This window comes from Quercus robur, chromosome 2 (assembly GCF_932294415.1).
Source record: "Quercus robur chromosome 2, dhQueRobu3.1, whole genome shotgun sequence".
Lineage (NCBI taxonomy): Eukaryota > Viridiplantae > Streptophyta > Magnoliopsida > Fagales > Fagaceae > Quercus > Quercus robur.
Genome location: NC_065535.1, coordinates 80,026,044 through 80,052,670, shown reverse-complemented (window position 1 = coordinate 80,052,670; position 26,627 = coordinate 80,026,044). Strand labels below are relative to the sequence as shown.

The 26,627-nt window shown below is 31.9% G+C and overlaps 1 protein-coding gene across 1 annotated transcript; it reads right to left on the bottom strand.

Annotated features, from left to right (window-relative positions):
- Positions 1–10,169: 10,169 nt before the first annotated feature.
- Positions 10,170–12,747, bottom strand: LOC126715234 (polyol transporter 5-like). The gene is made up of 2 exons (XM_050415743.1): positions 12,374–12,747; positions 10,170–11,687 (listed from the first exon to the last, which is right to left on the bottom strand). The coding sequence occupies exons 1-2, from the start codon at positions 12,522–12,524 to the stop codon at positions 10,306–10,308; spliced, it is 1,533 nt and encodes a 510-aa protein (XP_050271700.1). The 5' UTR covers positions 12,525–12,747; the 3' UTR covers positions 10,170–10,305.
- Between the last annotated feature and the right edge of the window lie 13,880 nt (positions 12,748–26,627).

Genomic DNA, 26,627 nt, shown 5'->3' with positions numbered 1-26,627 from the left:
AGAGCGAGGTGGCGGTATATGTAGGGGGGATATATATAAATGAGAGAACTGAAAGTATAAGTTCTAAATGTTTAAGCAAAAATTATTTTACAAAATGCTAAATGTTATTGGTCAGTAAGAATGAGAATTAATAAAAATTTTCTATATTAATGATTTGTAAAAATATCATAAAATAATTTATGTTTATAATATTACTTTCGATGATGTTAATATATGTTACATACAAAAAAAAAAAAAAAAAAAAAAAAGAGACTATTTTTAACACTAGTTAACGTAACAAGCTTGTATTAATTGGTTCTCATCTGAGTTTGTCATTATATCAGTTTTATACCTATTACTAACAATTTGTCACATAAGCAAGTGTCAATTTAAAAAAAAAAAAATTGTATGTCTATAGACTTTCTCATATTTTAAAGGGTCTGAGGATTTTTTTTTTTTTTTTTTTTTGGTCCACTTCTTTGTCCTGGTTAAGAAAATTTGGATTGAAAGGAAGACCTTTGATTAGTGAACCTTTTTGACTTGTTTTGATTAGTGAACCTAAAACTGTCCAAGAAAAATGATCATGACAAATGTTTTTTTCTTCCCTTTTATAATGACAAAGGTCTATATTTAGGACCATCCAAAGACTTTTTCAAACGAATGCTTTTTTGTAGCGGTACTTTAGGTTAAATAATGTGTTTTGAGTTTGGTGAGAGAGTGTAATTAAGTGTGTATGTGCGTGTGTTTAACAGTTAGTTTGTTTCTAAAAAAAATAAAAAAATAAAAAGACTCTTTCAAACCAACACATTCACTAGACTTGGATCTCATCAGGATTCGAGCAATTTTGAAGGTAAGAGGTGGTCAGCGACGAATTAAAGTCCTCAAAAATGATCATTTCGGTTCAAGTGTCTGTTTTTCCATATATATTAGAATTCGACACAACCAAACCGAATAGTAGAGATCTTAAAGGGCTTCCAAACAAAAACGGAGTAAGAAAATTTTTTCAGGGAGCAAACTAAATATATCAATAATTTTAAATTCCACAAAAAAAAAAAAATTTTAATACATGTTTTTAACATGATTTATTATGTTTTTTATTTTCCCGTATATAAGAAAAATTCACTATGACAGCATCTTGGATATCCTGATTAAGTTATGGCCGAAGTTCTATGGTCGAATTGGGAGAGGTTGTAGGTATTATCACAGATTAATTTATTGGAGGACCTGGTACTTAACTAATATTAAGAACTTTTCATACCAGCAAAGTATTCATAGGGGGTATTGCAAAACATGTACGAGAGCCCATTCTAATCGAAAAATAAAATTTATGATGATTTTAGTTCATCCCATTTTTATATGTAATATACATTTGTATGTAACTATTGAGAGTGAAGATATTCTACACAAGGTGACAATTCCACCAAAATGTTTTCCTTTAGTTCAAAACAATCAATTTAATTGTACAATCAGAATTAGTTATTGCTCAGATTCGCATGGGAACATATTCATTTTAAAGAGAGGATTCATAAACATATTTATTTTTCCTCAAAGGGAGAAATGCATTAGAGTACCAATGTATACCAAGCACCAGAATTTACATATAGCAATGTATCTTATCAAAAACAAGTCATTTATGGATATCATCAAGAGGTTCATGCCGCTCTAGTATAGTTTCTTTTCAGCTTCAAAATGATCAAGATAAAAAAATAAAATAAAATAAAAAAAGTTCATTCTCTTTATGCTGAAGGAAGATATATTTCTAGTTTGTCATGAAATAATGATCAAGAAAGACAAAAATTCTTTAGTTTAGATATCATAGGTGAAAAAATTATATATAAAAAAAAATAAAAAAAATAATTTGAGATTCTTGATTATTTAAAACTTAATCCAAGGGGTTATTTTAATCTAACATATCTTGCTATTCTAGACGAAAATTATCATTTATTACCAATTAGACAAAGAAATAGATTCATAATTCGATTCCAATTAATTCCAAAACAAAACAAAAGAGCTAATGCCTCCTTCCAGTATTTTGATTGAAATATTTGAAAATTGTATTTTTTGTTAAAAAATAAAAAAAGTATTCACCCTTTGATGATCTTCAATTCAAAAGAAAGAATTCATGCATTATAAAATATGGGACTACAAGGGTGCATTCAATCCTCAAAAAAGAATATTTGATTATCGTGGAGTACAAAATTTTAAGACAAATATTTTCTTTCCTTAAGTCATTTGTGTAATTATCATTTAATATATATTAATCACACTTAATATTCCTTACAATTTTTCAACCATTATTTTTATATTAAATAACTTAAAGATAACACATTAGAGTACGATAATAGTTTTACAAATGAGATCGTGCACCCTTAGTGTAAGTGTCACTCTACAAATATAAGTTATTGTGGGTGAAGAGTTAGGGATTCAAATCTCCAAGAGGAAGTTTCACACACCTACACTTAGATTAATTAAAGCATGATTTCTGTAGGGACACGATTCTCAAGCGGCCCAACGATGACGTTGGGCTAGCGCGTGATGGATCCCTCACAATAAAATTTGTAAAGAATGGGTGTGAAAGGCTGGCGTTGGGTCACGGGGCGTTAGTACGGGCCGGACCTTAGATAAACCTAGACTAGAAGAGGTTTTATCCCGGATATCCAAGCCCGATAGCTTTATAACTTGAGGGATTGGGCTCCTCGGATCATATCCGAGGAGCACTAGTGTTTTTCTCCGGTTGCCCGTCGATGGGTTTTCCAGGGTGGAGTACATATATTGTCCAGGCATTCTCATTCCTCGAGTTATTTTTTAGGAAGTGAGATGGGGCCTCCACTTTGTTACCTTGCGTTTTCTTTTATACTAGCCTACGTTCATTATCCCCCGTCCACGTGTAGGGTCGATTTTTCCAGGACAGAGATTTGTCCCATCAGTCTCATCCCGAAATTGTGGGAGATGGTCCATAAAGCCTAGGAATCCGGCTCTGTTAGGTGCGGTGTCATGTCAATGAAGGGTATTAAGGACCATTTCCCTGAGACATTTTCTGATCTTTTAAGTTTGCTTGTATTCCACTTTCGTCAATGGGATTCTGTGTCCTCCGAGGACTGAGCGGTCCTCGGACGTATCTTTGGGCCACATCGGGCTCACTATTTTTGGGCTTGGGCCCTGGCCTCCTTTAGTTTGGGGCTTGTGGACTCCCTATAAGCGAGCGAGCCGGACCCATAAACTATTGGACCCCACAATTTCTATCTCAGATATATAAAAAATAAATAAATAATAAAAAAGTTTTAGAAAACATAAAATGTGTACAAAATCAATTAATTTTGGATAAATTAAATAATAAATGTCATATTTTTTCCGTCTTAACATATAAAATGTAATTTAAAAGAAATATAATAAAAACAATGCTAAATGAAAAAACTTTTCTTTTGTTTAAAAATGAAAAAAATAGAACATGCCCTAAACTTTTAATCATAAATTATAGTATCTTTTATTCTTTCTTTTTTTTTCTTTTTCTTTTTTTTGAGAGAGATAAAAAGTTTCAACTTATGACATTTGCTCCTGATAATAGCTCTTTATCATCAGACCAAGACACCAATCGGTTTTTGGTGTAGGCGGGAATTGAATCTCGGATCTTTTATTCAAACATCATAGATTTTACCAATTGAGTTACCTGGAACCCAAAGTATCTATTATTCTAATGGAAAAGGGAAAAAAAAATTTGAAAAAGAAAAGGAAAAGTATTTACTAAAAAGACTTACTTGTATATTTTTAGAAACATATGCTTTAAATGCTCTTAAAGTTGATAAGTTTTATATGGGAAGAAAATTAGACATTATTAGTATTTTAAACAAGTGTTGGTACAATATTATTTTATTAATTTTTTAAAAAAATATCAAAGTAAAATTCTTTCACAATTTTCCTTAATAAGAATATAAGATGATGAGGGTGGGGGGAATTTTTAAAACTCAGGGAGTCATGGCCCCCCTCCCTCCGCCTTTCTATTGGAAGAATGAACTATCGAGATCATGGTTCTTCTCCATCAATAGAGGCCTCTACTACTCTCCACCCAATGTGGCTGAGTTAAGTTGCAATTTGAGCCCTAAACCAACTCGACTCGTCCTGTGGACATGCCTAATTATTTTCATTATTTTTTTCTTGAAAAATAAATTTGATAAAAGAATAGATGTAACTAAAAAAATGATTTTAAAAAGTTGTACATGAGTTCAATGTAAAAATGAATTGAATTTTAAACTTATTCAATGGTACTAAAAAAGTGATAAAAAAAAAAGTTGCGGATTTTTTTTTTTTTTGGGCGATAAATTGTAAAATTATATGATTAAGTTAACCTAAAATCTCCATTAATCTATAGATTTTTTAATTTGAGATCCCAATAATTTAGGTTTTAAGATATGATTTAGTTAAACATAAAATCTCCATTAATCTATAGGGGTTTTTTTTTTTTTTTTTTTTTTTTTTACTAGAGGTAAGGAGGAGGAGATGGTGCATTTCTCATTTGTGAAGTTAGGCAGGTGGCAAGTGGTGACACCGACACTGGAAATAGACATAGGAATAAATGGGGATTTCCATTTTAGGAACAGAACAGAAGGGTGAACCAATCAAATGGGTAGGCCAATGAACTGCCTTAATTTTTGAATTCTCCTTTTGTTATTTTGCACCATGGCTCTGTGTAAAGGCCAAGTACCCATATTACTGAAGAATATATATATTTTGGTATTTATATGAGTAGGGGACCAAAGTAATTAACTAAACTGTAGGGGCTGTTATCTTAGCACTTCAAATTCAAATTGTGGAGAAGGGAATTCATTTCCTACTTTTAATAATTCAAAAATAAATGAATAGTTATCCTCATATAATAGAGGTAGTGTCTGTAAAGATTGTTGAAAAGGTAGCTAGTATTAATCTACCGATACAATTTGTAGCATGTTTGTTGTGTTTTGGTTGATGATTCAATGCACAAATGGACAATCTCCGAATGCTTAGGATCTTAACTTGTATTAAATAGATCAGTTTATGAAATTGTTCCTATTCATGTATAACATTCTACAGATGTAGGAATAAATCCACATACAGCTGTATAGTTATATTTTCACCGAATTTATTTTTTAGTAAAAATAAATTAATCAATGAAAATAGGAAAATGTTAAAACTACAAATTTGTTTACAAAACTTTTCACAAACAGTTGGTAAGTGAAAAAAAAATAATATTAATGGTAGACCCAAATGAAAACCAATATAAATTTATCACAATAACAATTTATAAAAATGTTGTAAAATAAACTCATTTCAAATAGATATACTCAATACTATATTTTATATATGTGTTTTAGTGTTACAAAAGCACTAAATAGTAGCTTAATTACATGGTCTAGGAATAAATTGTTCTTTCCTTCCCACAAAACTTTTCTCTTACCAATTCATATAATCTATTACGTGTCTTATATGATATTCCCATCCACCTCACTCTAGTCCAGTGAACATGAATTTCCAATTTTATGTTCTACTAACAAGGCCAATTATCTTTCAAAATACTGACTAGTGTCTTCTCTTGATAATAAAGAAAATTTATTATAAACATACGTGATAAATTAAAATTATACAGTATCTATAATAAAAAATAAATAATAAAATAAAAAACTAGTCCAATTCTCTCTTCTTGATTTTGGTCAAATTTATAGACCGGAAACATTAGTCGATCCCTCCTTTAAATCAATGAATAACTGATAAGAGTTTTGATTATAAATCCATACGTGCATCAAAAGGGGGTTCTGCTATGCTTCTCTAACACGCATGTTTGTAGTACACGAAATATATTACATGCATAATTGTAAATATGCTCGAAAGACTAAGCATTTTGAAAAGTGAGATTTACTAAGTGGAAGACAAAGGTAATATTGTCACCTTCTAAATGTTTCATCCTGTAAATTTTCTATTGTCATCATTTCCACGCTTCAATCTATATATATTTGTCGATTTTATATACAAAATTTGTCGATATCCTCATGTCTGCACGAACCCGGCCACTACGTTAAAGACAAAGTGAAGAGGATTTAAGCCTTTGTATACTTCATAAAGTTGAATCTTAGGGACTACTCTATTTCACTTCCCAAAATAATATATATATATATATATATATATATATATAAAATGGACATCATTGATTTTACCCTTGGAAACGTAATGTCAAGGACCTCAAGGTCCTCTCTCTCTAGAGAGCATCTCAAAGTCATAGAAGCTTCCAAGAATACAAAAACAAACCAAAGAGGCAGCACTTGCCCTTTACTATAAATGCCCCCACCAAGAGCTAACAGACAGTTTAGTGTAATTTGAATCAGCTTTTCAAGTTGAAGTAAGCTCAGTGACAAGAAGAAAAACTATTGCCTTGTCATGGATTTCATTTCCTACGCCACTTTTGCTTGCTTTGATCGATGCTTATTATTATTATTATTATTATTGTTTTAATGGCTCTGAAAATTTCAAACCATATATATTTCCAACTGGCTTCTTATACAAGCGATTTGAGAGGGCAGGTTTTTTTTACATTATTTGGTTATGACTTTTTGGGCAAGTTCTCTGTTTGTTTATTTCATTTCTCATGTGGGGTTGTCTTTTGTTCTGGCTGTATAAAAGAAAGTTGTTCGAAAAGAAACCTTAAGATCTATTTATAAGATTACCGTATTCAACTCCATAATATTTAAACAATCCCAGTCTATATTTTATATAATAGAATACTTTATAGTTTGGGACAATTGTCACTGAACCAAACTATGAGCCAAAGTTTGTTAACTGATCCAAACATTCCTTAATTCATATTGATTAGTGTACATTAAAATTTAGATGAGGTTTTGGCTGTATGGAATTTCAAAATTAGGCCGGGCACATATCTGCACACTTTTGAGAACACAGAGTTTGTGGTACGGTACATCTCATGCTATTTGAACCAAGAATTAATTGCCTAGATGCCGGCTTTTGTATGTTGTGAGTTATGTGGTATTAAATCCGGATTCCCACTCTCCTGTGTGTGTTTCAGTCGTGTGTTTTTCTCCAAAAAAAAAAAAAAAAAAAAAAAAACTTAATTGCCTAGATTTTTTAGGCTGCTTACTATACGATGGAAAAGACACTGGGTCATGAAAAGTGGGTCGCACAAAATGTTTCATGTTCGGTAGGTCATACAGACTTGTCTAGTGCGAGCATGCATGCAGCAGCAGATTCAGCACCCGTGACCGATGATATTTGTCATCCGATGATATTTGTATGAGTATATGTGAGGTTTGATTAATAGTGATTTAATCCACGTACGTCCACTATATTAAAAATATTAGGAAGAGAAATTTAGAAATAAATAAGTTATGGATTAAATAGTGATTGAGTCAATCAACCAGGGGAAAATTGTAATTTTACAATGAATTTAAGACATCTAAACATTTTTTTTAAGGGAGCACTTAGATGGGGGATGGAAAAAATTTAATTGCTAATTAGATAAAAATTTGGTACAATACCTTAAGTGCAAAACATTAGGTTTTCAAATTAAATTCAAATACAAAACTGCACAACATACTCCAATTATTTCCAATAGAAACAATCAATGTCGATTTAGTTGATAGCACTCCCAAGTTCAAGAAGATAACTACAAGAAAAGAAAGGTGAAGGTCTAAAATAGCAATTTGGTGTCCAGCCACCGATACTCTAGGTGTTCAGACTTCGGCCACCTATACTCTCGATCACTCAAATAAAAATTTTTACTCTTTTAGTGAAATAATTAATCACACAAGAATTGCTTAATAAGTTAATAGTTTAAATATTTGATATTATCTTGTGGTTCTTGAATTCCACCAAAGATGAGTATGTACAACCTACTCTGCTCTGCCTACCTCCATAGGTCAAGATTATCTCTTATCTTGTTTTAAGTATTCAAATGATTTTAAAGAAGTACTCAAGGAACTCAAGCTTATTTTTGAGGCCTTATAGCTACAGGTTGACTCAAGTGCTAGATGAGTCACAACTTGTTAGTACTTGGTAAAAATTTTTTCCCTGATATAACTTCTAGAAATTGTATGCTCTAGTTAGCTAAGCTAATAATAATAATAATAATAACCTACATTTTAGGTAGGGGTGTCAATTTGGGTTAGCGTGTCGGGTTTGTGTCATGTCGAGGTAGGGGTATTCAACTAAATGACTCAACCCTAACCCGACCCATTTAATAATCGTGTCATGATTTTTCAATCCTAACCCAACCTGTCAATAAAGCGGGTTAACCTAACCCAACCCATTTGACACGCTTAATAAATGAGTTGTGTTGGGTTGACACGAATGTAATACAACCCATTTCAACCTGTATAAAATTTAATATAACATCCATCTAGAAATAATATATATATATATATATATATTTTTTTTTTTTTTACATCCCAAAAAGCAGTGCATACACTTCAAGTCTTCAACCCACATTTAAAATAATATAGTTCAACAAAAATATAACATTCATTTAGATATAAGTTCTTTACCCTTCAAAAGAAGTGCATACACTTCAACCCAAATTCAAAATAACAAAGTTTAATAAAAATAAAATAACATAGTTCAACAAAAATATAATATCCTTGGAACTTGCCAAATGCTAAGTATCAATATTGAAAGAATTTGAGCAAACAGTAGACTAATCTGACTATGACCACGATGATCATTCATAGATTCTTTGTTGATGTTTAAATTCATAACATCTTCCACAAGCTTATCCAATATTATTTGTGCAAGTTCTATGCCAAAAAAAAAGTATTAGTAGTTCTAAGGTCAGAAAGTTTCAATTTCCAATTATATCCCTTGTAAATTTTTGTAATTACTCACTTTTCTTTTTAAATTTAAAATATATGTTGGATATAAAAGGTATTTGACAAATCTAAAATAAAATAAATATTTATTTATTATACGAGTTAAACGGGTTGTATTAAGTGGGTCATTTCGGGTTGACATAAATAAATTGGCGTGTCAAACGAGTCTATTGCGGGTTACGTGGGTTGACCCGCTTATGACACATTTATTATCGTATCGCTTTCAGGTTGACCCATTTATGACCCAAACCCATTAAGGCCCAACCCTAACCCAAAAAAACCCGTGTCGGGTTCGTGTTGTGTTTGCGGGTTGGGTCGAACATTGACACCCCTAATTTTAAGTTTCAAATCTCATCATAGCTATAAAAAAAAGTTACAAAATGATATTAAATTAAGATTGTAGCCTTATTTAAAAATAAAAACTAAGGCGGTAACATTTATAATATACCTTGCACAAGATGTTTGAACAATATTTTATGGAAAAAGTCTAAACACACAGCTTTTGTCCACAACTCTAACATAATTGACTGTGAGTAATGCTTCCATGTGAGAGTAATTATTAACTATTCACAGGTAACCACTTTAACAAGTTGTAACCAAAGTTGAAGCAAATGATGTGATCATGAAAAAATTGGTGTCTTATAGTATGTTGAAATTGTAATCTTGCAAGCAACAAAGGATTGATCATTCTATTCCCTAAACAATATGAAGTCATGAACACTCCAAAATTGCTCTAGCTGATTGGGCATAACTAGATTAGAGTTTACACTAGTTATAAATGCACGGCAAATATCACACTTGATCAATTAGAATCCTTTTCCTCTCATGAACTTCATCGTTAAACCCCCCTTAAAAAAAGAACCAACCTCCATTCTTTTTTCCTCTCCACACCCCCCCCCCCCCCCCACCCCCACCCCAAAAAAAAAAAAAAAAAAAATCTCTCCATTCTTGTATCTACAATTTACATATTCCACTTTTTGCTCCATTAATTTGGAACAATCTTTGTGTTGGGCTCAGGGTAGGTGACAGAATGCTATATTGAACATTTTTTCACAACTTAGCTTATGAGAAGGAATGCGTTGAATGAACAAGAGTCACAAAATGAAAACCTGTCTTTAAAAAGCAGGCCACGCTACTAGACAAGATTTCAGTTAAATACAAGAAAAACGTAGTCTAATTTCATTTTTAACATAAATAGTTAGTTTGTTAATAATGGTATTCTTTTTAGTGCCCCAAATTTGTAATTTGAATCCCATATCTCCAATATCTACCTATCATGAAAAAAATCAACATAATTACTAGTACTACTTATCAATATAATTCAAAGACTTAATATAAGTTGATCACCACTTCACCAATCACCACAATCATATATAATTCCAGAACGAGTAAATGATAATTAAAAATTAAAAAATAAAAAAAAGGGCAAATTTTATATCAATCAAATACAATCCAAACCACTTTAAAAAAATTTTTAAAAAAAAGGTTACACTACTGCCATTTCCCTTCCCTCCTTATCATTCTTTGTATCTTTATCCTCAAATAGAGCTCCTATTTCTTCTAAGGTCTTGCCCTTTGTCTCTGGAATAAACACATAAAAGAACACAGTGGCCACCACCATTATTCCCGATAGCACAAAAAACATTCCCCCAAATGTTATCTTCTTGGAAATGCTCAAAAACGACATTGACACCACCCCACTCACCAACCTGTTCACCGATATGGCCAGGCTCGTACCTTGGGCCCGTAACCTCATAGGAAATATCTCTGACGAGTACACCCATGTAATGGGCCCCAGCCCAAGTGAAAAGAAGGAAACATCAGCACACACAGCCACAATGCTTAACACAATGGCCCATGATGCTTTACTATCTGAATGGTCAAGAAACTTAGAGCCCAAACCAAGCCCAGCTAAAGATATAGCCATCCCAGCTGAGCCCACTAACAAAAGGGGCCGCCTACCAAACCTGTCCAAATAAAAGGCCGAAAACAACACAAAAGATGTCTTTGCAAGGCCCATGATCACATTAACACCAAAAAGCTCTTTCTTATTATGAATCCCAGCTGCCTTGAAGACTTCAGGGCAGTAATATATAACGGCGTCGTTCCCAGAAGCTTGCATAAAAAAGTTCATTCCTATGGAAGAAATTAGCATCCTTCTAATGGGCCTAGAGGGCCTTAACAAAAGTTCTTTCCAAACTCCTTGTCCACGCCAATTGTTTTGTTGGGCCGAGTCTGGGCTACCATTATTTGACAATGCGGCTTTGGTTATTTCCTCGAGTCTCAATTCAGCTTCTTCTGTGGTGTTTGAGGTTTTAATTAAAACCTCTTTAGCTTGGTCTACTCGACCTTGCATGACGAGCCAACGAGGGGACTCAGGCATTGCTATCACCCCTAAAGCAATGACAATTGATGGTATTGTTGCAAGGCCCAACATTATTCTCCAATTTATGTGTGGAGGCAAACTTGCTAAGGCATAGTTGACAATGTAACCAAGTAGGATACCAAAAGTGATGAAGAATTCTGGGAGTGAAGTGAGGAAGCCACGAGACATGGCTGGGGAGATCTCAGCTGTGTAGACAGGTGAGATCATAAGGGAGTAGCCGACGCCGATGCCAGCGACTATGCGGCCCGCCATGAGGAATGCAAATGATGGAGCTAGACCCATTAGAAGTGCACCTATTAGAAATGTTGATGCGGCCAAGACTATAGTGTAACGCCTGCCTATATAATCAGAAGTTTTACCAGAAGCAAGTGATCCCACTAAAGAAAACACGTTTAAGGTACCCACCAAAATTTCCTCTTCGACTGATGTGATTTTGAGGTTTTCTTTGATGTATAGTACTGCCCCACTCATGACACCAATATCTGCACTTTGTCGATTTAGTCCAGATATTGTTACGTTAGATAAGGTTTATTTTCTCGACTTATCCATATAAGATAAACTAAACACCCTCCGCAAATATTTGATCAAACAAATTGACCCAAAATTAAAGGGATATTGAATAAGGATGAAGTTTAACTACAAACTTGGTTATAGTCAATGATTACAACTTCCACTAAAAAAATTAAGATGACTATATATTTCGAAAATTCAACAATATGATTGCATGATTTTTATGTTCTTAACATGTATATTAAATTTCTTGTCACATGGATATTATTTACTATTTAATCTATAAACTTATTTTTTATGCATAATTTTAAATTATAAAAACTTGAAATTTAAACATTTGATTAATTACATAACTATTCATCTTTAATTTTGTGGAAAGTTTGCAAACATAGAAGATATAAAAAGAAAATATTATCCGGTGAATTTATCAAAATTCACATTTAATAAAAAGATATCCCTATAAATATTGAGTAGAGTTATAGCTATTGGCTACAAACTAGTTTGTAACCAAATTTCGCCCATTAAACAACAAGATTTCAATTTTAATCAAATTGGTAATGTGGGTTTTGATTAAGAGTTTTGATACCCACTCAAGAGCCTAGAAATTACTAACACTATTCTTTGACAAAATTGAGCAATAGGAACCAAAATGACTCACCATAGCCCAGTAGAATGGAGTTTGTGGAGGCCAAAAGAGCGCATAAGAGCGTGAACTTGTTAAGCCGAGCACCCACATGACCAAAACCAGGCTCTGATCGTTTGTGTTCTTCTGGGGATGCCACTTCAGTTGCTTCATCAGTGTTCGCCATGTGAGCTTGGTAAAAGCCCCTTGATCTTCTGTTTTATGATGGGCTCACAAATTCGGAGGAGTTTCTTTGTGTGGGTGGAGAAATTAATAGGGTGAAGCGAATATTCGAGGAAAGGAAGAAAGAGGCTGAAGTGAGAGTTAGGTGGGGGTAACGGAACTTACTCGGTTTGAGAGCAGAGCCAAATTGCATGAAATGTAAGAGTTGTCAAGACGCATGGAATGATTTGAAACGCTCTGGAAAGGAATAGGATGCATACAATCGCTATAAATAAGGTGGCCCCTTCTTTTTTGTTTTTTTCCTTCTCCAAAATGGTGTATGACTATATGTTGTGTTGCCACTTGCCAATGTACCGTAAAAATGTTGGGAAATTGCCTCAAATTCCAATTGTGACTTGAAAAGTCAATTAAATTTCCTAGTTGAAGAATGAAAAATTAATTTGAGTTACTTTGTTATAGAAGAAAATGCTATTCTTTAGTGTGGAATGAAGCCTATTCCTTGTTAAAGAGGTAACGTGTTCCTATTCCAAGAGGTAATAGACTCCTTGTTGAAGAGGTAATGTATTCCTAATCCAACAGTATAGGCGGTGTTACTTTATACTCGAGGGTCCAATTGACCCCCTTACTTGAATTTTTTTTTTTTTTTTTAATTTTATATATAAAAATTTTTTACTAGTATAATTTACCTCTGAAGATATGTTTTTATACTCTTACTTAAATTTTGCACACTCTAACCACATATTAGCCCAGCCCAAAATCAAACAATAACATAAATCACAAGTCACTATAAAAGTAAAAAGAGAATATCTGTAAGTCGTAAGTGTCTCTCTTTATTATAAATTTATATTATATATGTGTGAGTGTGTGTCTAATACTAATTATGTGTGCTATTTTTTTTATTATGTTATTTGTGTGAATTGTGATGTATGTGAATGTGTGTTGTGTACTACAAATATAATATAACTTTGGCGTAAATACACTTTTAGTCCTTACATTTTAGCTTTTTTCCATTTTGGTCTCTACATTTTAATTTTACCACTTTTAGTCCCTAAACCAATTAACACGTGTTATTTTCGTCCTTTCCGTCAGTCAACCGACGGAAATAGCTGAGGTGGTTGCTGGAGGAATTAAAATATTATAAAAAATGCCACATCAATATCTAATTTTTTTTTAAAAAAAAAATTATCAATTTTAACTAAATAAAAAAAGAAAAAACAGAATTAAAAACAATAAGAACACAAAAACAAACCCAGAACCAAACACAAACTCAAATTTAAAAATACAAAGAACACAAAAACAAACAAAAAAGAAGGAATTCAAAATCCCAAAATGGCAAAACACACAAGAGCACAAACCCAAAAAAATCATACAAACCCAGAAATCAAACACAGAAAAATCATAAAAGAATATTGTAATAAAACTTGATTGGTCAACACAAACCCAGCTCAACCACAAACCCAGCTCAAACACAAGCCCTGAACCAACCATAAACCCACTGACCCAACCCCTGGTAAACGAACAGAGTACATGAAGCTACGATTAGGGTCACACTCGACTCCAACCCAGTTGCAGGCTGAGTCAGAAGAGTTCCATTGTACGCAGTTCGCGTGTGGGGTTTGGTTGAGAAAAGCAAGGAGAGCTTGCTTGTCCTGAGTCGGCTCAGAGTTAACTCGCCCACTCAATAGTAAAAGCAACGATACGAAGCACAATAACCACACTGACCTAGAGTCAAAACCCACTGCCACCATTTGGGTATCAAATTCTCAAACCCAAACAAAACGAAAACAACACAGAATGAAGAAAAATCTCTCTCTCTTCTCTTCTACATGCTTGTTTTGTAACGACGATTTCGGACAATCCCAAAAGCTGTTTTCCGTCGAAATTTCATATGAGAAAGAAAGAGATGGGGTTATGAAGTCTCCGATCTACAAGCTAAGAGCATCTTGAACGGTGCTTGATCCACAAAAATGAGATGTGAAGGTTAAAAGGCAAGACAAAGGGATTGAGCTAGGTTTGTGTTGGTATGGTTGAGCTGGGTTTGTGGTTAAGCAATCGATTATAGTATTACAATATTCTAGGTTTGTGTTTGGTTCTGGGTTTGTGGTTGAGCTGGGTTTATGTTGAGCAATCAAGTTTTATTACAATATTCTTTTATGATTTTTCTGTGGTTGAGTTGGGTTTGTGGTTAATCTAGGTTGGTGTTAAGCAATCAACTTTTATTACAATATTCTTTTATGATTTTTCTGTGTTTGATTTCTGGATTTGTATGATTTTTTTGGGTTTGTGCTCTTGTGTGTTCTGCCATTTTGGGATTTTGAATTCCTTCTTCTTTTTTCCTTTTTTTTGTGTTTTTAAATTTAAGTTTGTGTTTGGTTCTGGGTTTGTTTTTGTGTTCTTTGTGTTCTTATTGTTTTTAATTTTGTTTTTTCTTTTTTTATTTAGTTAAAATTCATAAATTATTTTTTTTTAAATTAAATGCTGATGTGGCATTTTTTATAATATTTTAATTCCTCCAGCAGTCACATCAGCAATTTCCGTCGGTTGATTGACGGAAAGGACGAAAATAACACGCGTTAATTGATTTAGGGACTAAAAGTGGTAAAATTAAAATGTATAGACCAAAATGGGAAAATGCCAAAATGTAGGAACTAAAAGTGCATTTACACCTATAACTTTATATAATTTAATAGTTAGAAAATACGAAGGGTTTGTTACATGTGTGTATATTATTATCAAGTTATAATAACTTTTCGTTATAAAGTTAGTGATTCAAGAACCAAAAATAGTAAAATTTGTAATTGTTTAAGCATTTTATTAGTTATGTAGATACTTAATGTATTATTTATGTATGGATGAATGTGGCTATGTGGGCCAATTTAATACGGTGAAAATGGGTTGAGTTTTGTCATTTAATTTAAAATATTTTTTATAAAAAAATGACAAATAAATAATGACAACTTCATAAAAATTAAAAATGTTATACAAACTTAATAAAATAAAATGGTCACTTACCAACATTGACAATAAATAATGACAATTGATAATAAACTATCTTGTAATGATTTTAAAATATGAAAACTCATAAGAAAATTATAAAACTTCATATATTTGTGTTTTTTTTTTTTTCGATAACTCAATATATTTAAATTCTTTTTTTTATTTATTAAATTTTGTTTAGTTTAAGTTTCTTAATGACCCCCTTGAACAAAATTTCTAGAGCCGCCACTGTCCAATAGGGAATAGAAAAAGGGTCTTATAAATAGGCAATGCTACAAAGAATTTGATGGTTTTGGCCCAAGGGTCCTCCCTATGGGGAGAGGTAAAATAGAGTGTGAAACCAAGAAAGAGAAAAGAGATTTTCGCTTAAGAGGAACGCAAGAGGAAGGAGAGCGCAAGGTATTGCCGCCTTCAAGAAGATAGCTAAGGAGGAGAGAGTAAAGAGTTGCCGCCTTGGAGGAGAGAGTAAAGGGTTGCCGCCTTCGAGAAAATAGTCAAGGAGGAGAGAGTAAAGTGTTGCTACCTTGAAAGAAATATTTAGAGTGTGTGTGTGAAAGTAAAGAAAAATAAGAGAGATTTTTCTTTAGCCGTGAGACATACACAAGAATTATTGTAATTAATTTGATAATAGTGAAATTATTCGGAGTTTGTCCCGTGGTTTTTTTCCCTTTAAAGAGAAAATGTTTTCCACGTAAATATTTGTGTTCTTATGTGTGATTGCTATTTTGAATTGCTAATATTGTTGATAATATTATTTGAGACACAACAAGTGGTATCGGAGCTAAGATTAGAGTGGAAGCGATAGTCGGAGAAGAAGGCAAGGCTTCAGGATTTGAGAAGTTTGATGGAACAGACTTTGAGTATTGGAGGATGCAGATTGAAGATTATCTCTATGAGAAGAAATTGCATCTGCCTCGTTTGTGGACGAAACTTGAAACTAAGAAGGATAAAGAATGGAATCTTCTTCATAGACAGGTATTGGGAGTTATTTTATTAACTCTAGCAAGATTAGTTGCGCATAATATTGTGAAAGAAAAGACCAACAATGCTATTAGAGTTTGGTTGATTTAGTGGATAACTCTTTGTGTGAATTAAGATGGAAGATAAGAGATTGCTTTAATTAAGGTGGAGCTATTCCAAGAGGACAAGAAGACTACTTGATTAAGGTAGAAGCTATTCCAAGAGGAAAGAAGATAGTTAAGGACAATTGATGGAATTTGAGTCAAGGTAGAGATTGTTGGGAAATTGCCTCAAATTCCAATTGTGACTTGGAAAGTCAATTAGGTTTCCTAGTTGAAAAATAAAAAATTAATTTGGGTTGCCTTGTTATAGAAGGAAATGCTATTCCTTAGTGTGGAAGGAAGTCTATTCCTTGTTAAAGAGGTAATGTGTTCCTATTCCAAGAGGTAATGTATTCCTAGTCCAAGAGGGAATAGCAAAAGGGTCTTATAAATAGACAATGCTACAAAGAATTTAATGGCTTTGGCCCAAAGGTCCTCCCTATGGGGAGAGGGAAAATAGAACATGAAACCAAGAGAGAGAAAAGGGATTTTCCCGCTTGGAAGGAACGCAAGAGGAAGGAGAGCGCAAGGTATTGCCGCCTTCAAGAAGATAGCTAAGGAGGAGAGAGCAAAGGGTTGCCACCTTGGAGGAGAGAGTAAAGGGTTGCTGCCTTCGAGAAGATAGCCGAGGAGGAGAGAGTAAAGTATTACTACCTTTGAAAGAGATATTTAGAGTGTGTGTGTGTGTGAAAGTAAAGAAAAATAAGAGAGATTTTTCTTTAGTCATGAGACATACATAAGAATTATTATAATTGATTTGATAATAATGAAATTATTCGGAGTTTGCCCCGTGGTTTTTTTCCCTTCAAAGAGAAAGGGTTTTTCAGGTAAATATTTATGTTCTTGTGTGTAATTGCTATTTTGAATTGTTAATATTGTTGATAATATTATTTGGGACCCTAAAAAAATAGGTAAACAATAAATATTACTGCACACATTTTATTATAGATAAGTTTACACACCGATTTTAAAGTTGAAATTATAACTTGAAGTCACGACTTTAGTCTAATTTTAAGGTGTGTGAAACATAGTGTGTATAATAGACACCACTCTATAGAAACCCCGTCCAAAATCCCACTTCTCAACCTTCTTAGAAAAAATAAATAAATAAATAAATCCCACTTCTTTAAGGAAAATAATAAAATAAAATAAAATAAAAAACCAGTAACAATGGTAATTGGTATACCCTCACTTAGACTTTTCAAATACTTCACCGTAAGGATTCAAAAATTTAATGCATCTATTTTAAAATAATTGGATTAGATTTTATCACTTCACCAATTTTTAAACCCAAAAAAAAGAAGTTAATTATAATCATTATCAAACAAAAAAAATTTCGTATGTTTTGCCATCAATGAATTTTTTAGTGGATCATTAATGCACATTGATTACTACTATACTACTAATAGTTGATACATTTAATATTCTATGTTACAAATAAATGATAACTGATTAGAACGCAAAAATTATTGTTCATCTATATATATAATAATAGGCAAAGTAGAGAGAAAATTCAATTAAATTTCAAATTTGAATTTAATTAGAGTTTAATTTTGCGTCATGTGTCTCATCTAATCTAAATTTTAGAATTTTATGCCAAGTGAGTTAATTTAGTGTAAAAATTGAATTTCAATTAAAGTTTAGTTTTGTGCCACGTGTCCCATATAATCTAAATTTTTAAATTTTTGTGCCAATTAGTTAAGTTAGTGTAGAAAACAATGAGTGCAATATAATCAATCATAAAAAATATAATCATATAACTAAAAAAAATTCAAATTTATAAGTCATCTATATAAATCACCACATGTTTCTCAAAAAAAAAAAAAAAAAATTTACCACATAACAAAAATCACCACATGTTCTATCTTATTAAAAATTAGAAAAAAAAATGATCATAAGTAGTATTAAATTTAGATAAGAATTTTAATATGTGACTAATCATGTTTACTTTAAAAATATAATTTGACTAATTATCTATATTTTATGATAAAAATTGTGTTTAATTTTAAATGCATCCATACATTTGCATGGAGTTACATGCTAGTTTAGATAATGTCAAAGATTTGTACTAATTAGTCATATCCCAATCCATATTAATACAAATTCTCTCTTACTCTCTAAAAAAAAAAAAAAATTAGAAAAGAAATATTCAAAATCAACTTAAAATAAATGAACTTATATTCAGGGAACTTAAAATAAATGAACTTAACATAAACTGTATGGATAAAGGCCCAGGATCATATGTTGGGCTTTGAGCTTAGTTTGAGGACATTGAATGGTTCGAGAAGGGTCAAATAGTCATTAGGGGTTCCAATCCAAAGTCTCACAAATAAGGAACGAATGAAGGATGGTTCGAGGAGCAAATTCTCCTCGGATATGATGAATGCAACTGAAATATCTATTCTAGCAATTAGAGTGATCCTCCAAAAAGCTCCAATAATAGGGACGTGCCACATGAACATACGGGAAAGAAGGAAACCCAAAAATATCTAAAGAAAAGCTACTACCACCGCATTAAATGCGCTGCAGCTACTTTTCTGACCACATTTATGTGGAGAAGACCTCGGAACAGTGTTGCCTTGGCTATCACGACTTACAAAGAGCCTAAAAGGATGTCTGATGGGATAGATACTCAAGTAAGAGCTTAAACGATCAACAAGTGTAGGATCAAGATGATCCAAATGGAGCTATATAATGTGATAGACCCTCCATGAGAAAGGGATCGAAAATTAAAAGAGAGAACACTGTTGTAATCTAAATTATCTTGATATCCAGTTGTGATCAATTTATACTAGGTTATCTTCTCGGACTGAAAGTCTATTGATATTATTTGTGTTTGATTGTTATTCAATTCAGTATTAGCCGTTATCAAACTCGTTAGGGCTTAATTCTTTGACCCACTCTCTACAAATTTTATTGTATTGAGCTTATTAGGCCGAGATTCCATACATCTTAGGCTTGAATTGTAAATCTAGTCCTTACATAAACAATGTCTCTTTTTTAGGAAGGAAATATAAACCATGTCATAGGTAGCAAAAAGGGTTTTTTTATTATTGGTAAACTGAGGAGTAGCATAGATTAAATAGTTAAAGCATCGAACATAATCTCTCATAGTAATAGCCACAGCAAAATACAAACATCTACATAAACTTCTACATGAGGACCGTTAAAATACAACTAATTCTTGTTGAAGATCCACTCATTTTATAGCAAGCGTATTTATATATTAGTTAGTCTCGCGAAAACAATATTTCATCTTCACCTAAGGTATCTGTTTGAGCAAGTTCCTACAATTCAACATAAGAGATGCATAATGTAAAGTTTTACATAACTATCACTCATCCAATCATGTACTATTTTGCATCTTAAGGCGATCTCTCAGGGCCAAAACTTCACATCAATTCTCTTTTCAAAGTTTTTTTCTCCTTTTTTTTATTTTTTTAATTAAGTTTTTCAATTCAGTAAGCTTAAAAAATACCACTGCTCTATCAAGCACTAAAAATAAAATGATATTCTTACTGTAAACTAAATAATGCTTTAATTAAACATAGTTTTTATTGCATAACTGCCACCCGTTACTTTATTCATTTTTAGAAATGCTACAATGACTCTTGGGAAGAAAAGACTTATCATAGATCTTTCATTTGTTTTTTATTAAATTAAATTACACCTTAAGTTTGGAGTAATTTGATTTTTCCTCCTATAGTTTCAACATTTTGATCTTCCCTTAACGTTAGATATCATTTGGATTTTTCCTTATGTTCATTTATGTTAATGAAGCCGTTACAAGCCAAATAAGCATATAATCTTTATAGTTGGTCCAAACAAAATATTTCACATCATTTAAAGATACAAATCATTTAATAAAAAAAATATTAACCTTTATTTAATTTTAAATAATTAATGTTTATTGGAAAAAAATCAGATTTGTTTCTTTCTTTCTTTCTCGCGTGGTTACTTTCAGAGCTGAGTTTCAAATCAAAGAGTCCAAAGCTTCCGATTGGTTGCACAACAATCCAAACTTTTTAACTCTCTCTCTCTCTCTCTCTCTCTCTCTCACACAACATCGACTCCAAATTTTCTATCTCTCATCCTCCTCGCAATGATCGAAATGAGATTCAGATCAAAGAGCCCAAAGTTAAAGCTTCCAATAGGGCCGGGTTTCAAGATGACTGGGTAAAAAGTTGACGGGCAATAATCGATTAGAACTTAGCAGCCCTACAAGCAGTTAAATTCATGCTAGAACCAAGTATCTTCAATTTTTGGATGGAAGCAAAATTGCCTAACACACATCCAAGATCTTCAAGCATCCTTGTCAATCTTGATATGTGTCAAGCGTATATGGTTGAAGCAAGGCTACTACTTGCAAATATACTTGTAGGCATGGTTGTCAAAATTCCGATCTAAATCCTATGATCCTACGATTTTACGATCTCACTTGCCCAAATGATCCGGATCTTTTTAGGATCTTTACGATCATTCAAGATTGGTAGGATCGTACGATTATGACAATCCCAAACAACTTTGATTTATTGTAATCTTCTTTAACTTGACAGAAGGCTTAATTGGACCCAAATGAAAAATAAAATCTCAATAGACCAAGTTTTCCACTCTAATGTAGAGAGAGTGTCAGTTAGACCCAAATAAAAAATATCTCAATAGAGTATCACATTTTGAGATTTTTGACCTCTTTAAATGATGCTTACAAATGGATGTAGTGATGTATGGTAATTATATCAATAAATGTATAATTTATGTGATTATTTAACATAGCAATGTGTATTTTCTTGTTTTTTTTTTTCTCAAATAACGTAGGATCTTACGATTTACAATCCAATCCTACAATCCACGATTCTACCTACCTTCCACGATCCTACATAAGATCCCGATTTTGACAACCTTATTTGTAGGAAGTGAAATTTTTTATGAAAATTACAAATTGCTATGTCAAGATATAGTGACCAATCCTTAAATAACATATGTCAATAAATTGGTTAAACAAAGGACAAAGTTTAGTTATAAAATTAGTTGTAGCCTAAAGCTACAAAATTATTGAATGTCATTAACATTACTACATATTTTGAAAATCTAACTATTGGATTGCATATTCTTTACGCTCTTAATACTCATGTCAAATTTTATGTCAATCGGATATTATTTACTATATAATCTATAAGCTTATATTTTATACATATTTTTAAATTACAAAAACTTGCAATTTAAACAATTTATTGATGACATAGTATTAATCTTTAATTTTATAGAAATTTTGCAAGCATGTAGGATATAAGAAGAATATGTAATGTAATGGTAAATTTGTCAAAATTCACCTTTAATAAAAAGATATTAAGTAAGATTGTAACCTTATACTACAACCAATTTTGTAATTAAACTCTGTCCTTAAACAAAATACCAAAGAACAAATAAGATGGTGCCATATGTCATCAAGGTTGACACCACAATGGCAAATTAAAAATTGCCATATTATCTAATCAAATTTAAACACATAACTATCTAGAATTTAATTATCCTTGCCAAAGATTATACTATGTGTGATGTATTGATCAATGCAACATATGTTTGAATTTGATTAAGTAATCTAATATATCGTACTTAAGTTTTGTCCTTATTAATAAAAAAAAGTATAGTTGGTTTCAAGGATTAAGTAATCTAATATATTGTACTTTTTTTTTTTTTTTGAGGGGGATTATATTGTACTTAAGCTTGGACAGATTCAATCATTTAAACTCTAAGGAATTGCTACATTAAAGTCTTCGAATATAAACAAAATTCAAAAAGCATTCGTTCAAATTACTCTTCTTACTATGTTTTTCTTAGTGGAAACATTTTTAGTCAAAATATTTTCAAGTGTTTAGTGTGACATAAAAATTTTCAAGCACAACCCCAAAAACTAGTGCCTCCCAACCACTGAAGAGGGGGCGAGTGTGGTTGTGTATTTTTGTAAAATATTTTACCAAGGTTTTTGTTGGTAAAATGTTTTTTACAAAATTTTAAAAAGGATTTTATGGTCAACTAAAAATATTTTCTATTTGACCAATATTTCACAACAAAATAAATATTGTAAAATGTTGAAAATATTTTTCATTAAACATTTTACAATGAAACAAATGGAGCTTAAGTTTCAAAGTTCTATTTTTAAGGTTAGAATTTCTATTGAAATCAAGCTCCAAATGCCTTCAAGAACTACAAATCATTGAATTTTCATGATATTCAAACTCTAAAACCTTTACGAACTTCCACCCATAATCTTTTGAATATGAAAAATCAAAGAACACAAAGAACAGTGAATCTCTAACAAGCACATTGCCAAAAATTCATATGTACTTTCATTGTGAAAATTTTTATCCATTTTTTGATCAAAGTGGAGAAGAGATTCTATGCTCAAATCAAGACTTTGTTTGAATAATTCTTGAATCAAATAAATTTTCAAGAAGATTGACAGAGAATTGTACTTTTATAAAAGAATGTAAATACAAAGAATTTTATCTATTCATTCATCAAATGCAAATTTATATTTGTGAATTAATTTCAATTTTTCGATTTCCAAAATTGACAGGTTTACAATTCCACAATCCCCTTTTGTCCTCTTTTGATTCTATTAAAAACATTTGTAAGAAGGTTGCACATGCATTGGCATAATTTTTCCTACGGGTTATTAACATAGGTTTCAATTTGAATGGAGCATCTATGCTTGACAGGAATTAAGTGGTTAAAGCAGTGACATTTTAACAAATGTGTTATGCCTAAAATGATAACTTCATCAATGCCAAAGTGATATACGTAGTATTACCCTTACCGTCACATAGCATGAGATCGATGAGTCCACACCAAAAAATCCATTTTTTTACTTACTTAAAAAAAAAAAAAAATTTTGTACAATTGGTATAACCCTCATCAAAAAAAATTTCTCAAAAAAATGCTACATAAAATAATATTACAATAACAATAATTAAGATAAATCTTATGTGTGTGGGAGATATATAAATTGCATTCCTTCTAATTGAATCAAACTTCCATGTTCAATCATAAGCTCATCAATTTTTTTTTTTTTTTTATTAACTTAGAAGACTTCAAAAAGCCTAAAAAACTTTTTTTGTTTTGGGAAAAAAAAAAAACCCCCGAAACTTAGACAAAGTTTTTCTTCAAACCAATTTCAATGAATCTCCTCAAATCCATTAGGTGGTAACTCCTAAAACGATCTCTGTGTATTAATTATAAAAAGTCACATAACTTATTAAATAGGTCATATGATTAAAACTAGGGGTAGGGCCCTTTTTTTTTTTGGGGGGTGGGGGGGGGGGGGGGGGGAACAAATTGTGGCATTAACATATTAGTCTAGAGAAACCCTCACACACAAACAAACACACACATGTAGGAGCACACGAGTGCACACACACGTATATATATTTAACATATTAGTCTAGAGAAACCCTCACACACAAACAAACACACACATGTAGGAGCACACGGGTGCACACACACGTATATATAAACCTTAATATTTTAATATTAGAGTAAGTTATAATTTATAAATATATTGTATACAAAATTGTTAACTTTGACTTATATATATTCACTAAATTATTTTTTAGGAGAACTTATCATCTTTTAAACTCTATTGAATATATAAAAAATAAAAAATAAAAAAAATTGTCTAATTCGATATTAAGCATGTACAAAAATATCAACAAAAAATAACTTAGTGTCACCTATAAAAATTATGCTTGATGATTTTTTTTTCATAGAATTAAATTCATCTTTTACGTCTTCATAATGAAATTCTTAACATTTTCATTTTTAATATAAATTACAAAATTGTCAATCAAAGTGAATAAATTTTTTTTTAATGGAACTGTTGAATTCTTCAAAAATATGAATGATTCAAATTTAATAAATATACAATAAAAATAAGCAAATTTGAGAAAACAAAAACTAACTTGTCTCTATAACTATAGACAATTGACAAATTCCTTTTTTTTTTTTTTTTAAGAGCACCACTTAAATTATATTTGACAAAAACACCATTTTGGTCTCTACATTTTGGAGTTACAGTCAATTTGATCCCTACATTTTAGTGCCAGTCAATTTGGTCCCTGTTATTTTCAACTCACACTCAATTTGATCCTTACTATTAACTTACTAATAGAAAATGCTTACATAGCAAACAGTGTACACTATTGACACACTTAATTATGTAATTAATGTAATGTAGAAGATTTGGACCAACTAAAAATTGCCACATCAATTAAAAAAACACAGTAAGCTGCAACTCAGCTAATCTGAGTTTTCAACCCAGAAAGATCCCACTTCACCCATGACCCAAACAGCCCAATTCATCACTTGTCAATCAAACTCAACCTTCATCTTCATCTTCATTGCTACGCTACTGGCCACCGACTGACTTTAGAAGTCTGTTTCAGATCAGAGTGGACGTGTGGATATTCAAATCATTTTCCCTTTAGATTTGAAATTTTGCTATGTTGGATCGACCTGTGGAACCCACTATCAAGTGGGTTTATAATTTCACCTAGATCACATCATCCATCACGGCAGTTCTGAAGAGGCTAAGGAGGTGCCATTTTGAAATTTGAAGAGTAACAAGCATTTACTACTAAAATCATTTATATAGGTTTATCTTATGTTGACATTTTGATACGTATATACAAATTTATCATTGTTACTAGTTTAATATGAGAATAAGAATGAGATAAACACACAAGTATCGTAGAAAAGAGTCCAATAAATTATAAACTCATAACCTGTAAAAGTCATTTAAAGGATTATTCCTACATTTTGATACATTAAAAATTCATTAAGTGATCATAGAAAACTGTCCACAAATAAAACTTTTGAGGGAGTGAGACTTGGAGTTTTTGGAGCTTGATGTGTTCCCAGATCTTTTGACGGCATGGGTGCAGGATGACTTGGAGGCACCGCCAAGAAAGTTGCTGAGTTATGGAAATATCGGCACCGGTGGCAAGCAGCGTAGCAATGAAGATAAAGATGAAGTGGCCGAGAACGGGTTGGTTTGACAAGTAATGGACCGGGTTGTTTGGGTCATGAGAGAAGTGAAATCTGTGTGGGTTGAAAACTCAGATTAGCTGAGTTGCAACTTACTGTGTTTTTTTAATTGATGTGGCAATTTTTAATTGGTCCAAATCTTCTACATTACATTAATTACATAGTTAAGTGTGACAACAGTGCACACTGTTTGCTATGTAAGCATTTTCCGTTAGTAAGTTAATGGTAAATACCAAATTAAGTGTGAGTTGAAAATAACAGAGATCAAATTAACTGACACCAAAATGTAGGGACCAAATTGACTATGACCTCAAAATGTAGGGATCAAAATAGTATTTTCGCCATTATATTTTTATAGGTTAAATCTTTAAAGTTTTTAATAATCATATATACTATATATGAAATTTAAAATTTTGGGGATTAGTGATGAATGTATATGGCTGGAGGAAACCCCTCGGCCAGCTCAGAGAGCTTTGTATGAGGACTCTGTTTCTCTGTTAGTTTAATTGAAGTTGAGTTCATTTTCAAAAAATTATGGGGATTAGGTAGCTCCACCCCACACTAGTACACGTGGATAATTTTATTAATCACCACACAGTGATTTGGAGTACTTGTGCTTTGCATCTTGAAGTTAAAACATTTTCCAAAAACTTGGGCCTTCAAATTTGGGATCTATGATGGCATATGCTTGCATCCAAATGAGAATGGAAAACAATAATAGCAAATAGACACAAACACACAAATAAACTTGTATTTATTTTTTTTTTATAGGGATACATGCACCGCATTAACTCATATACAATAATAAGAAATACTGATTAAAAAAAGTAATAAGCAATGCTCCAAATACAAGCAGATCCGCTCATGGAAACAGCCAAATAAATTTAAGAAAATTCAGTTGTATTTGTAAGCTTTATCCAACCCTCGCAATAACACGTCAACCATCCAGATATCCTAATCAAAGAGTCCCGGCAATGCTAACACATCAAAATCCCAAAATTTATACA